The sequence below is a fragment of the Eumetopias jubatus genome, unplaced genomic scaffold (assembly GCF_037043125.1).
Source record: "Eumetopias jubatus isolate StellerSeaLion01/CBP00866 unplaced genomic scaffold, mEumJub1_p1.0 scaffold_5, whole genome shotgun sequence".
Classification (NCBI taxonomy): Eukaryota; Metazoa; Chordata; class Mammalia; order Carnivora; family Otariidae; genus Eumetopias; species Eumetopias jubatus.
Window position 1 is genome coordinate 21,005,940 of NW_028274811.1, and position 14,116 is coordinate 21,020,055.

A 14,116-nucleotide genomic window follows, 5' to 3' on the forward strand; every position below is an offset into this window, starting at 1 on the left:
CCCAGAAGTGGAATTACTGGATTGTGTGGTATTTCTATTTTTAATTTTTTGAGGAACCTCCACACTGTTTTCCACAGTGGCTGTCCCAAATTACATCCCACCAATAGTGCTTGAGGGTTTCCCTTTCTCCACATCCTCACCAGCATTTGTTATTTCTTGTCTTTTTGAGTCTCAGCCGTTCTGACAGGTATGAGATGGTATCTCATTGTGGTTTTGATTTGCATTTCCCCGATGAGTGCTGATGATTAGACACATCTTTTCATGTGTCTGTTGGCCATCTCTATCTCTTCTTTCGAAAAATGTTTATTTGGGTCCTCTGCCCATTTTCTAGTCAGATTATTTGTTTTTTGGTGTTATGTGAGTTCTTTATATATTTTGGTTATTAACCCCTTATTGGATATATCATTTGCAAATAGCTTCTTGCATTCAGTAGGTTGCCTTTTTGTTTTGTTGATGGTTTCCTACACTGTGTAAAGGCTTTTTATTTTGGTGTAGTCCCAATAGTTTGTTTTTGCTTTTGTTTCCTTTGCCTAAGGAGACATACCTAGAAGAATATTTCTAAGGTCAGTGTCAAAGAGATCATTCACTATGTTTTCTTCTACTAGCGTTATGGTTTCAGGTCTCACATTTAAGTCTTTAATCCATTTTGAGTTTATTTTTGTGTATGGTGTAAGAAAGTGGTCCAGTTTTTCCAGCACCATTTATTGAAGAGACTGTCTTTTCCCCATTGTACATTCTTGCTTCCTTTGTCATAGATTCATTGACCATATAAGTGCGGGTTTATTTCTGGGCTCTCTATTCTGTTCCATTGATCTGTGTGTCTGTTTTGGAGCCAGTACCATACTGTCTTGATGACTACAGTGTTGTAGTATATCTTGAAATCTGGGATTACCATACCTCCAGCTTTGTTCTTCTTTGTCAGTGTTGCTTTGGGTATTTGGAGTCTTTTGTGGTTCCATACAAATTTTAGGATTATTTGTTCTAGTTTTGTGAAGGATGCTGTTGTTGGTATTTTGATGGGGATTATACTCTGTAGATTGCTTTGTCCATACTCTTGTAGACATTGTAACAGTAGTCTTTCAATCCATGAACACAGGCTATCTTTCCGTTTGTTTGTGTCATCTTTGATTTCTTTCATCAGTAGTTTATAGTTTTCAGAGTTCCATTTGTAACTTTTGAATTGTGTACTTCTGCTTCTAGTACTTATTCAGAAATGAATATGTAGACAGGTGCATAAAATTTAAAGTTTCTAGACAAAGATCTACTGTATCAGAACTGTAAATGAGGGGCGCCTGGGTGGCTCAGTTGGTTAAGCGACTGCCTTCGGCTCAGGTCATTATCCTGGAGTCCCGGGATCGAGTCCCATATCGGGCTCCCTGCTCAGCAGGGAGTCTGCTTCTCCCTCTGACCCTCTTCCCTCTCGTGCTATCTCTCATTCTCTCTCTCTCAAATAAATAAATAAAATCTTTAAAAAAAAAAAAAAAGAACTGTAAATGAAAGACTTTTTCCTGGCTTACAAAATCTAGTTTGGGAGATCTTGCATTACTTTGCAGTTGGAGAGGCTGAGGGGTCTTAGAGAGGCCCTGCTCTTCATCACCACCTCCTTTTTGCCCTGTTCTGCACCCTTCTTATGGTTACCATGATGTCTCGATTTGTACTATGGCTGCTGCCCAGCCACCTCCAGAGCCCTCCTCTGTTCTTGTAGTCCATCTCTTTGTTCCCACATAGTGCCGCCCTCGCCTGCCAGCCAGCCTTGAAGCTACTAAGCAAGCAACACACCAAAAACAGGGGTTTGGTGGGGCACCTGGGTGGTTCAGTCGGTTAGGCGTCTGATCCGTGATTTTGGCTCAGGTCATGATCTCTGGGTTGTGAGATCGAGCCCCACGCTGGGCTCCGGACTCAGCGGAGAGTCTGCTTGAGATTCTCTCTCTCCCTTTCCCCCACCACCTCCCCCCTCAAATAAATAAATCTTAAAAAAACAAAAACAAGCGTTTGGTGCCCTAGGTCTTGGCCTCCCCAGGTGTATCCTAGTTTCCAGCATAGGGTTTCAGCACAACACTGTATTGTGACAGACCTGGCCTTAATCACAACAGTCCCACCTCCAGGACTTTATCCGTTTGAGATCCTCTGGTGAAACCTAGCCTATCTTCAAGTCACTTCCAAACCTTGTTGGTCAAGACTGTGGTTTCAGCATCTGGTGATCAGGGATTTTTTTTTTTTTTTTTTAAGGAACAGTGGATTTAAAACTACCCTCATCCATGCTACCATAAGGGAATTGATGACATTTCTTATGCTTTAACTTAGACTGATTTAACTTGAAGGTAGATTCGAACACAGGGATTCGCCACTGTGATTAGAAAGGAACACAACTGCCTGGACTGAACCGTAGGAGGCACTTGTTTACCTGAGACGCCACTTAATCACTCACCTGAGATGCAACTTAATCATCATTCTGCCCAATAGCTACTTACCTTGACTTGCTTGGGATGATAGCCGAGTACAGCTCATTCTCAGCGTGAGTGACGAAGGGCCAGGGAGATTAATGGGATAGGAGAAAGGAGAGCTGAGTTTACCCTAAACTCAGAGAGGACTCCTTCCAGGAGGAATATAAGAATTCCAGTTCTGAAAAATTGTGAAATCTGAGTCATCTCATCATCAGATTAATAAGGTCTGGGAATTGACTCATATTACACTCTCGATAGGGACTGACTGTCCAACCCGTTTTTTTATTTATAGATTGTGTAACCCTATGGGGCAGTGTCTTATTGAAACCAGCACTTCCTAGCTGGTAATAAAAATGCATTCCCCCAAAGGGTAACATCAGGCTTGGTTTGTACAAGCTGGACTGTCTCAGTGCCCCGGAATTCCCACCGAAAAGCTTTCAAGGCCCACAAGTGATACTTACATTGGGTTGGAGTTGGGAGAAGAAAAAACTTGCCAAGGCCGAGTGAAGGTTGATCGTGTGTTTCCAGCATCTGGTTCTTCTGAGGCTACTTAAAACTGTCAGTCACTTATCTGTGTCACCTGCCCAGCTCAGCATCCTGCCCTGCCAGCAGGGACCCTTTGAGTAAACATGTGTGGAAAGAGGAAGGTTGGAACACCTGCCATTAGGGTCGCCACTAGGGCCATGTCTAGTGATCCCTGAGAGGCTCAGCACATTTTGCGAGTACTCAGTCGATGGTTGGGCAGAAAAGAGCCTTTGCCGTCACTGCAGTTAAGGGTGTGGGGCAGAGACAGGCCCACGTGGTGCTGGGACAAGCAGACACTGACCTCACCAGGAAGGCAGGAGAACTCACGGAGGAGGAGGTGGGATGGGTGATCACCATTATACAGAATCCTTACAGGGTAAGATCCCAGACTGGTTCTTGAACGGACTCAAGCATGTCAAGCGTGGAAAACAATACAGCCAGGTCCTGGCCTATGGTCTGGACAACAAACTCCAGGAAGACCTGGAGCAACTGAAGAAGATTTGGGCTCACAGCGGGCTGCGCCACTCGTGGGGACATCGTGTCCGAGGCCAGCACACCAAGACCACAGGCTGCGGTGGCCACACCGTGGGTGTGTCCAAGAAGAAATAAACCTTTAGGCTTTGTCTATTAGTAAATCAAGAGAGAGACAGAGGGAGAGAGAGAGAAAGGAAAAAAGAGAAGTTTGTTCTTTTGGTTTGGTTTTTGTTTTGTTTTTTAGTTGACTCTTATGGTCAATGTCCCTGAAAGGCCTTTTCTTCTTGGCTATAAAAAAAAGAAAAATACCTGGTTTCTTCTTTTTCATGACTTAAACAAGACCTGTTATTTCATCTCCCTTGCCGGTGAGTGCAGCTTTACTGACAGTAACTTTAAAGTTACAGAGGGGCCTTGTAGAACCATCTTGTTGCCCTCCCACACCTGGCCAGTCTTTGCTGTTTGGATTCTACTGTAGTTTCAGTCCGCTGCCACAACACCTCAGCAGGGAGGGGTGCTTGTGGGGGTGAGCTCTCCTGTGTTAGGAATTCACTTGCTTGAGTTTCCATAGCAGCTTTTTTTTTTTTTAAAGATTTTATTCATTTGAGAGAGAGAGAGCACTAGCAGGGGGCGGGGGGTGGGGGAGGGGCAGAGGGAGAAGCAGGCTCCCCGCTGAGCAGGGACCCCCACATGGGGGGACGAGGGCTGGATCCCAGGACCCTGGGATCTTGACCTGAGCCAAAGACAGATGCTTAACCGACTGAGCCACCCAGGCGCCCCTGTGGCATCTTTAAGTCGACAAAACTCTAAAACTGAATGGGCCCCTACATGAATTTCACTTCCTCTGGGAGACACTGCAGAATGAGTCGCACATCAGTCAACACGTATAAGTGACCACTAGGAGCATCAAATGCTGAGCTGAGCGCCGTGGAAAAACACAGACGTTCCCTGTTTGTAAGGAATTTAGTCTAGGAGGTGGATAAATAAGACATTTGCCCAGAGCTAGGGGTACCTTAGATCTGCCAGGCCATGTAGCAATAGGCCTGCTACCTCCAAACAGAGGGGCAGCTTTTGGTGAGTGCCTCTTGGGGGTAGGATCCTTTCTCAGTACGCAGAGGTGCTGTACAGGATAGCAGCGGCTCTGGCTCATGCATAAAATTCAGTAAATACATAAATAAATGCCGAGTGGATTATTGAGGGTCCACATACACTTATTCTCCCTACTTAAAGAGGGCCTCACAAGTGGATTACCGTCTGATGCTTTTGAAGAACTCGAATAATGTGTGTGTCTTAGGGAGGGTGGGTGGGCAGAGGTGTGCTCTACAGCCCCTTAACCGTTCTATGAATTCAACTTGATGCTAAAATTAAATAGAACCCTCTATTTCAAACCAAAGCAGTGTTTTCCTGTTAATATCGCAAAGACTTCCATGTGCCTTTTGTCACATCACACAATTCAATTATGGACTGAGCTCTTCGAACGTACCTAAGTGCTTTTGAGTACTTTGAGAATTGAAGAAGTGGAAGGTGGGGGAATGCTGACGTACTTAGGAATGCTAACTACAATGTAAGGGCATCCACTGTCTGTAGGGATTGTTAACTGGCTACCTTGTCAGATACACTTGGTCTTGATTTTGACACTACTGCAGTCTTACTGGAATGGGCTGGAACTGGAACACACTGTGAAAAGTGATAAAACTCTAAGTCTAAGCAAGCAACCACAAAGCTTCAACTAACCACTCACATTTCCTGCCCGTGCGGTCACATGCAGGTGAAGACACCAAATGGTGGTAAATTAGGATTCAAAGTAGCCAAACTGTCATTGCAATGCTATCTTAATATGTCTTCCTTTATGTTCAGCCTCCCTGGAGCTCTCACATTCCCAGAAATGTGTCTTGTGAATTCTGTGCTTTGCAGGCTGGCACGGAAGAAGGTCTGGCCCATGTAAAACACCACATATTCTCCCTTCCCACGTTCCTCACCCTCCTCTTTCTTTCCCAAATTGGAATTCGTGTCCCTGGTCCCCAAGATTGAGGGAGCTCAACTCCTGCATCCACCCCACCGGTTACCTCCATTTGTTAGTGGTGCCGTGTGCAAACCCTCCTAACTTGCTTTCCCCTCTAATCCTGCTTTCACCAAAGTCAGCCCTAGTTTTCTAAAAGCCTGTTGTTGATGATTAGATACCAGCACTCACCTAGACCCTGTGGTCAGTATAAAAATCACTAAGATCCTCACGCCGCCGTGGAGCCCTCTCGCACTGAAGAGCTAATGAGGGGGCTAGATGGAAGGACAAGTGGTTGGGGGCGGGAGGTGGGTGGATGGCAGGGCAAAGGGAAGGTGTGAGAAGGGGTGTGTACCCAGAGGCCTCCTCGATGGACAGACCTAAGCTTGACAGATGCCGGTTCTGTGAACTTGGGCAAGGTGGATGATATCTGAGAGCCTCAAATTCCAGATCTCTGAAGAGGGGGTTGTTATAATTCCTACCCAGCCTGGGTGGCTGTGTAGATTAGAGACTGCAGACGGCTTAGAGAAGTGCTTGGTTAAAATACCAACAACCCAAAGTGGGAGCTATATATAACTACAACAGTGGGTGGCAAATGACACGAGAGAAATGCAAACAAAGGGGTGGGGGCTCGAAGCAGGAAGGCTCACACCTGGCAGAAGGCCACGCGTGAGCGTGTGCGCCGAGCACGTGTGTACACAGGCCCTCCCAGCCTCCGGGTGATCTGTCGCCCCAGCACGCAGCTAGCAGGGCAGAGCTGAGCAGTGCGCACACCTGGGAGCCACCCAGTTCCCACAAAGTCGGACATTTAGCTGCCACAGCAGGCATGACCTGGAGCTCATGCCCTTGAGGGGCCAGCCGAGAGGCGGCAGAATGGAGATCTGGAAAGGGCACGGCCGTCCAGGTTGACTTCAGCCTGCTATGGGGATTGAACATCATTCCCTTCTCCAGAAAGCAAGGTGTTTTCATCGTTTTTCCTTCCACCCCCTTCCCTGGATGTCTAAGGCCAAGCGTTCTTCTCTCTTCTCCAGCTCAGAGGCTGAGAATGGTGTGGAGGAGAAAAAGAAGATCTGCAAGTCGCCAGCAATCCAGTCCCCAAGTCCGTCCAGCGAGGCCGAGTCCCCAGACCAGAAGAGAATCCTTTCCTTGCGGTGAGTCCTGGCGGTGACACTTTGTTCTTTGGGGCCTTTGGGGACAAGGGGTTGCTGGGAGGAGCCCGTGTTTCTAGGTTGGTGGTGGTGGTGAAGAGTCAGGATCTACTGTAGGCAAATAAACCCCTGGCCAAGAAGTGGGGTGCCTGTCTTTGAAGCTGAAGCTTGCCTTCCTGCCTCGTCTCTTGCTGGCAGCATCCTTCCTCCTCCCTGCCCCAGCCTACGGGAGAACATCTGCCCCTTTCTTCAGGGACAGCTCTTGCTACCTAAAGCCAGGACAGCCCCCTGTCTGGCACAGACCTCGGAAGCACCTGCAAAGGTGGCCAGGGAGCCCATGAGACCTGCCCAGGTGGGAGTGCCCGTTCCACCTGTGCGAGTGCTCACCTGCTGCCTTGCCTTCCTGGCAGCCACCTGCCTGGGATCCTGGGCCAGGCTGTGCCTGTCTTGGGGGACTGCTGCTTCCTGGGGGCCGGTGCTGGGAGCCAGTAGCAGTCTGGTCATGAGCCTGAGCGGAGCCACGCTCCCTGGCACTCTCAGAGCCTCCACTTACATGCTTGCTTTCCCATGCAAGGAAGAAGTAGGAACTTCACGTTGCCTTTTTTTTTTTTTTTTTTTGCCCTGAAAAGAGAATGGCTATACCCATGGTCAGTTATGGGGCAGTGTGGCCGGGGGTCTGTACTGAGCGGTGGAGGGATTGCTCTCCTTTCTTCTCCCTGATCCTGGAACTGTCAGAACTGCACCTTTTGGGGTGTCCTGGCTTCTGCTGAAGGGTAATTAAGTAACTCCTGCCTTTCCCTTTCCTTCCTGGCTACCCAGCCCATTCCTTCTCTCCAAATCCTTACTTCATTCAAGACCAAGAGTAAGTCTCATCTCTCTCTCCCCCAGATTTTTCTTTTCTGTTGCTTCCAGTTCTCTCATCTTCGGTTCTGCATGGCTGGCTTGACACAGCTCACGTTCAACCCTCTTTTCTCTAGTTTCCTGTCCGCGCATCTCGCCGCACTCACCGCACGAGTCTCTGGGCAAAGGCACAAAGCATGTGGTTTCTTGAATCTTGCACCATTACTGGCTGGCTCCTGCGGGAGCCTGGAAAGGGTGCCTTAACTCCGCCTCCCCCAGGCTTGGGTTGGGAATGATGCACCCAGCACCCACCGTGAGAGCATGCTTGTTAACCGGCACAGGCGGGGCCTCAGTGTAGTCGCAGAGAGCCCCACGCTGGCTTTTCTGTTCTGCTCTGGCTGGCTGGAAATTCCTGATTTTTTAATAAGAGGCCCGGCATTTTCATTTTGCACTGGGCTTTCCGTCCAGCTCATAGTCACCTGTGACAAACGAGAGTACCACAGCTCAGGAGGCACAAAGACGCGGCACTATGTAAATCAGCACCCCGTTCACAGAGCTCTGCAGACAAGCCCATTCTGCTGTGGCTATTGAATCCATCAAGGGCACAGCTGCCCTCCTTTTTGCATTTGCTGACGGTCCTTCGAGAGCTCGTTGCCTTGGCAATTCCATTAACGTTTACAAACGTGAATCAGTAGAGGTGATTGAATCAGATCAGTGGATAGTAGAAATAGCAGGTAATTTGACATTTGTAAAAATAGTTTTATTTTTGAGTTCAGTGTTTACTCGTAATTTCAAAGGAAAAAAAGTGATTCCTAGAATTCAAGAGGAACTTATATCTGTGAATAGGGTCACTGGTCTGTAGCTAAATCCAAATCTTCACCTGTGGTTAGAGTAACATGGACCCAAACTGTTGGGGCTGGCAGGGGCCCGGAACATCAGATAGCCCGTCTTTTCACAGCTGGAGAGACCCAGAGTCTAAAATCTGGCTTCAGTCATTTCTGTCTCTGAGTCATACCCTCATACCACCTGAATTACTCAAGATTCTTACATCTGCTTTGAACCAAATAGTAGTTTTAACTGAGCCTCTTTGTAAGGAATCATATTGTGGAATCATGGATTTCATGTGTCATTTTTCCCAATAATAATATAGAAAAAAAACCCTACATAATTGTGTCCTAAAACTTGGTCCTAGGTAGACCTCTAAAAAATCACACATATATAGACCTCTAAAAATCACACATGCATTCCACTCTGAAATGATTGTGTGTGTCTGTGGGGCTGAAGACATGTGTAAATTCACATATGTACTCAAACAGAGAGCCAGGACCGGCATCATCTCAGAAACACATGCTGGAGCCCTGCCCTTACCAGAAAAAAGGAAGACTTCACTTGCAGACACATTCGTCATTTTTATCCTGATTTCACTTCTGTTTTCCCTACTCTGGGATGTTTTGTCTCTTTTCCTCATACCCACCTCCTGCTCATCTTCTGAGTCCCAGTGTATTAAACCCAAATTGTACTATTGATCTGATGGACTTAGTGCCTCTTTAGTTCCTCCTAAAACCCACGGTATGTATTATTTGGTGCTAATCTTGTACTGCCCTTTTAAAACAGTTGTTTGGTGAATTCACAGGCTCCTTAAGGAAAAAGACTGTCTTGTGTGCCTCATGGCCTTTCATACAATGCCCTCCTCAATTAACACATGTTAAATATTAATAGAATTCTGAAACAAAAATATTCTTTGATTGAACTGTAGCTGTAGTTTTGTTTAATAATTTGCCTATACTACTCCTCTTTTATTGCTTAGAATACTTTTGAGATGGTTTAATGATCTCCACAATTCAGTTGATATTTCTCCCTTCTACAAGTCCACATTTCTCTGCAGTTTGAGATTGTAGGCTGCTGAAACCATCCCGGTCTCCTACGCACTGTACTGCGTAAATGCTCCTAGAGTATTATGAGTGATCACTGAGGTGGAGAAAAGAAAACCGAATGTCAGGTTTTCTCGTGAGATGGTATAACAATCAAGATTTATTACGATACAATTAATGAGTAGTGTACAAAATTCATCTTATCAATTCCCTGGATTCTCTTTCCTCAGGTCAAAATCCAGTTTTGATGGTGCCTCTTTAGCAAGCGATAAGAATGACTGTAAAACAGAAAGCAAAAATGAATCTAAGATGGACAGGAAAAAGTATTCGTCTTCCAGCCAGGTAACTTGGGAAGGCGGTGTGCGTCATGTCAAGGCAGGGGCACTAAACCCAAATGTGCATCTTCTTGCTGGCCAGGACTTACATGGCCAGAGATGGCAGAGAATCTGGAAGAAAGAACAGGATGCAGTTCCTTCGGTTGATTTTTAATCAATATTGTTATTTCACCACTGACCTTTCAGTATATTCTGCGTGGTGGTGAGTTCCATGCCATAACCCCTAACTCTGACAAGCGCCCGGAGAGCAGGGACCCACACAGTCATGTGCTGGTCTAATAATTAACCAAGACCAGGAGAGCTGTGATGGCCTTGCATTAAAATTAGAGTCTGATACGACACCCGTCTGAATAGAAGGCTACCCAGCTGCACACGGAGGGGGGAGACCTGTGAACAGGGTCATGATTCTCATCCAGGAGTAGTTTAGTTCTGCTCTAAAACACACCCAGATGGGTGTCAAAGCCCCGTTCTGTGTCTTAGAGTGTGGCATACTTACTGGGGTCAATGGATTGAGGTGGTTATTGACACCTCACCCCTAAATACTTGAATACATGTTTCCCCTAAGAACTAGAACAAAAACAACAACAAAAACCCACTGGGACACACAAGAAATATAACTAAATAGTAAATATACCAAAATATTATTAATGTAAAATCCATTTTGGATTTCCATAATTGTCCCAGTAGTGGATGCCTTTATAAATGTTTTTTGCTCCCCTATCTCTAGAATCCAGTCAGGAGGCATGTATTACATTTATCTGTCGCTTTTAATATAGATCATTCCCACCACCCCCCCCTTTTTTTTTGCGTTTTACATTCACATTTTTGAAGACTCCATGTTCTAGGTTTTTTATATTATGGATTTTTTTTTCTTTTGGGCCCAGGTTTTTTGTTGTTGTTGTTTTAAGATTATTTATTTATTTATTTGTCAGATTGAGAGAATATAAGCGAGGGAGGGGCAGACGCAGAGGGAGAAGCAGGCTTCCTGCTGAGCAAGGAGCCTCATGTGGGACTCGATCCCAGGACCCTGGGATCATGACCTGAGCCAAAGGCAGATGCTCAACTGACTGAACCAGCCAGGCGTCTCTGGCCCAGGTTATTTTTAAATCAAGTTATGCAGCTGATTCTCACTGTAGCCATTAAAAACAAAACAAAACAAAAAACAAATCTCAGGAAAGCGCCCCTGGAATACCTAGCTTTAATCCAGGTAACGTTTTAGATGCAAACTGTACTTTTAGGAAGCAGCATAAGGTGACCTACTTTACATGAGGTGTTTATAAAATAGGTGACTTGTGGGGATCACCTTTCATCTGCAGACCTCTCTAAACTCTTCCTTGGAGCAATACTAGGGCCGGTCCTGCCATTGAGACCACTCCCAGTTTGGATAATAAAACATGAAGGGCCTGCTTGTACTCTCTCTGTTCTGCTCACAAGACCTTTTTTTTTTTTTTTTTTAATCAAAAGCATCCTGTCAGGCAGAGGTCCAGTGGAAGGAGGACCAGTTCTACCTCTTAGCTGTGTGGCGCCAGTTCAGTGACTCAGTTTCCCTGAGGCACACTGTCCAGACCCATGGAATGGGAACATCAGCTCCCCAGGTTATTTTGGGGATGGTGTTTGTGAAGGCAGGTTACCAGATGGAAATTGCTGGCTGTCCATTGTTGTTGTTACAGCTGTGTAAACACATGCCTTCTACCGCCCTAGAGAGTTATCTCCCCCTGACACTGGCTAAGGAAATGCCCTTACAACAAAAGTAGTGGGAGTGACAATACCAGGTGGTAGGTCTTTCGGATGAATTGTCCCATTTAAGCCTTATGGCAGCCCTCTGAGGCAGGGAGTGTATTTGCCCTCAGGCACAGAAGAAGAATCTGAGGCTCAGCAAGGCTCCCTCACTTGGCCACAATCACACACCCAGGGAGAGGTGTAGCCAAGACTTGAACTCAGGTTGATCTGACCCTTTAACCACTGCCCTCCTCTGAGAGTCCTTGTATCTGTAGTGCCCTGGGATCTCCTGCCTTCTTTGGTGAGATTCCTTGGAGCTTCATGTCATTTTTTATTAGGGACACCCTGTCGAGCCTCCTGGGCAGAACAGTGACCACCAGCTGCAGCAAGGTCACAGATGTCTGTCCAACCGGCAAGTCACTAATCTTGTTGGAAAATGAAACCTTTGTGCTGTGCCCACTTTGAAGGCTTATGTTGAAGACTGTAAGATCAGACAGAAGGAATTCCTAGAGACTGTATCAAGGGAGGGGAAATTTGTTAGGTAATTTATTTATTCTAAAATTTATTTATTAGAGAGAGAGAGAGAGAGAGCGGGGCAGGGGCAGAGGCAGAGGGAGAGAGAATCCACAAGCAGACTCCCCGATGAATGCGGAGCCCGCCATGGGGCTCGAACCCAGGACCCTGAGATCATGACCTGAGCGGAAATCAAGAGTTGGACTCTTAACGGGCCGAGCCACCCAGGCGCCCCTTGTTATGTAATTTAAATTGAAGTTCAGATTTACGACGTTTCACCAAGAAATGCAAGCAGTAACGCCTGTGTTGTGTTCTCACCGTAGTACAAGGCAAATATGCACTTCCACAAGTTGTTCCTTGATGTCCCAACTGAGGAACCACTGAGGCAAAGTAAGTCCCGGCCTGTCTGACTTATTTGACAAGATGCTAATTGGTTTGGGGGAAGAAAGCGGGCTCCATCTGGGGCCTGAAGCACCCAGGCGAACAGGTCTTTTGAAAGTTACTATGTAACGGGTGTGCCAGCTTCATTCAGCTGTCACCCAGCTCCTTGAAGGAGAGTAGAAGGGGAAACCGAATCCCTCCCCATGACAGGGAACCCTCCAAGGTGATTCCGGAATGATCTCCTCACCTTCTGTACTGACTGCTGCAATGCACTGTGTGTGGGTTGTCCTGAGATTTGGGATAACAAGACTGGAGGAAGAGGGGCTGCTGAAAGAAGGCTGAAAGGAAACACAGATCCTAGTGCACAGACGTGTGTCCAACCCTATACGATGCAGGGTGCTGTGATCACCCCCAGACATCCTGCCCGGCACGCCAGTGAAGACCTCCTTGGCTCCTCTTAGGTTCATTAGGACCAGGGTTCCGCTGTGGCCTCTCAGTGTACCCATGTTAAGCAGGAGGCTGGATTCCTGCCATGATGCCCAAACATGTGGGTCACATGCTCTTCCCACACTGAGACCATCAATTTCAAAAGGAGTCATTAGTGACAGTCCCAGGGAAGGAGGGGCAGGAGTGCCACCACTAGCTCCAGGTGACACACCTTCCTCAACAGAGGAGATTTTGAAACTCCATTCTGGAACTCTCGTTTACAGTGATAGACTTGCCTGGCCATTTTGACTTTCATACTAAGGCATGTAAAGACTTTGAATTAAAAAACAAACTCTCATCCCCATAGCTTTATGCCACGAAAGATGGCTGACGAACAGGTGAAAGATCTTTTGAGTATGAGTGTACTATCTCTGCCAATCCTGGGGAACCAACATAGTTACATAATTTCTATTTCATATGGAAATTCTAAGTGCTCTTATACCTGTGTCTGTTTTCCCAGGTTTTACCTGTGCCCTACAGAAAGAGATATTATACCAGGGGAAGCTCTTTGTATCAGAAAACTGGATTTGTTTCCATTCCAAAGTCTTTGGAAAAGACACTAAGGTTGGTATAATTTTTAAAAAGCTATGCACTTTATTATATGTTGTGAATATCAATTGTTTTAAGCGTAGCAATGTTGATAAAAGTTTACTCTTATTAGACCTTTATATCTTTATTTCCTTTATCATGGTTCCAAATATTACAGGTTCTAAATGCCTCTAAATGACACTAACTTCCCTTTTTTCCTAAAGACCACTCTCTGTTTATTTCCTTATGTAGATAGATCTCTCCCACAGCCCTGCACTAAATCCGTTCTACCCAGATGGCACCAGAGAACTCTTCAAAGTTGTCCATTTGGAGAGCGTGCCATGATTTGTTTCAAAGACATATATTAAACCCAAGACCATTTTTTTAAATAAATATTGATTTTTACACCGTGTTCCTATCAGTTACATCAGACATGTAGAAAACCAGGCTTAAAAATAAGCCACTTACTGGAGCTCACTTTGTACCATCAGCAGCACCAGACAGGCAGGAATTGGAACACTTAAGGCCTGGTCTGAAAGACTCACACATCCACATTCCCCAGGGGACAATGACTGAAAGTTCTCATTCATGAAACAGATTTGGGGGAACACAGGCCCAAGATACCTGAGCTGTTCAGGAGGATAGCCCAGAGGAACTGGCAGTTTTCCCAAGCCACTGCCTTCCAAAGCAAGGACCCTGGGACTGTGTCATAAGAAGGAAGAAGATAATTCCATTCCACTGACATTCTTTCCCTTTGTCCTCCAATGTCACACCACAGTTCATTCAGGCCACCAGAACAAGGAGTCCGAGAAGGTCCTTCTTAGGTTCGCGTGACCTAAGAGTTCTTAATCCTTCT

The 14,116-nt window shown here is 46.1% G+C and overlaps 1 protein-coding gene across 3 annotated transcripts in view; it reads left to right on the plus strand.

Annotated features, from left to right (window-relative positions):
- Window positions 1-14,116, plus strand: part of GRAMD2B (GRAM domain containing 2B) — a 69,494-nt gene that overhangs the window by 38,052 nt on the left and 17,326 nt on the right. For 2 of the 3 annotated variants that reach the window (XM_028103639.2, XM_028103642.2), the window contains exons 2-5: window positions 6,471-6,590; window positions 9,529-9,640; window positions 12,189-12,255; window positions 13,193-13,296. In XM_028103639.2, the coding sequence (XP_027959440.1) occupies window positions 6,471-6,590; window positions 9,529-9,640; window positions 12,189-12,255; window positions 13,193-13,296 (403 nt within the window). Of the gene's footprint in view, window positions 1-6,149; window positions 6,591-9,528; window positions 9,641-12,188; window positions 12,256-13,192; window positions 13,297-14,116 lie in introns of those variants that run through there. The other variant, XM_028103641.2, reaches the window with a different exon arrangement.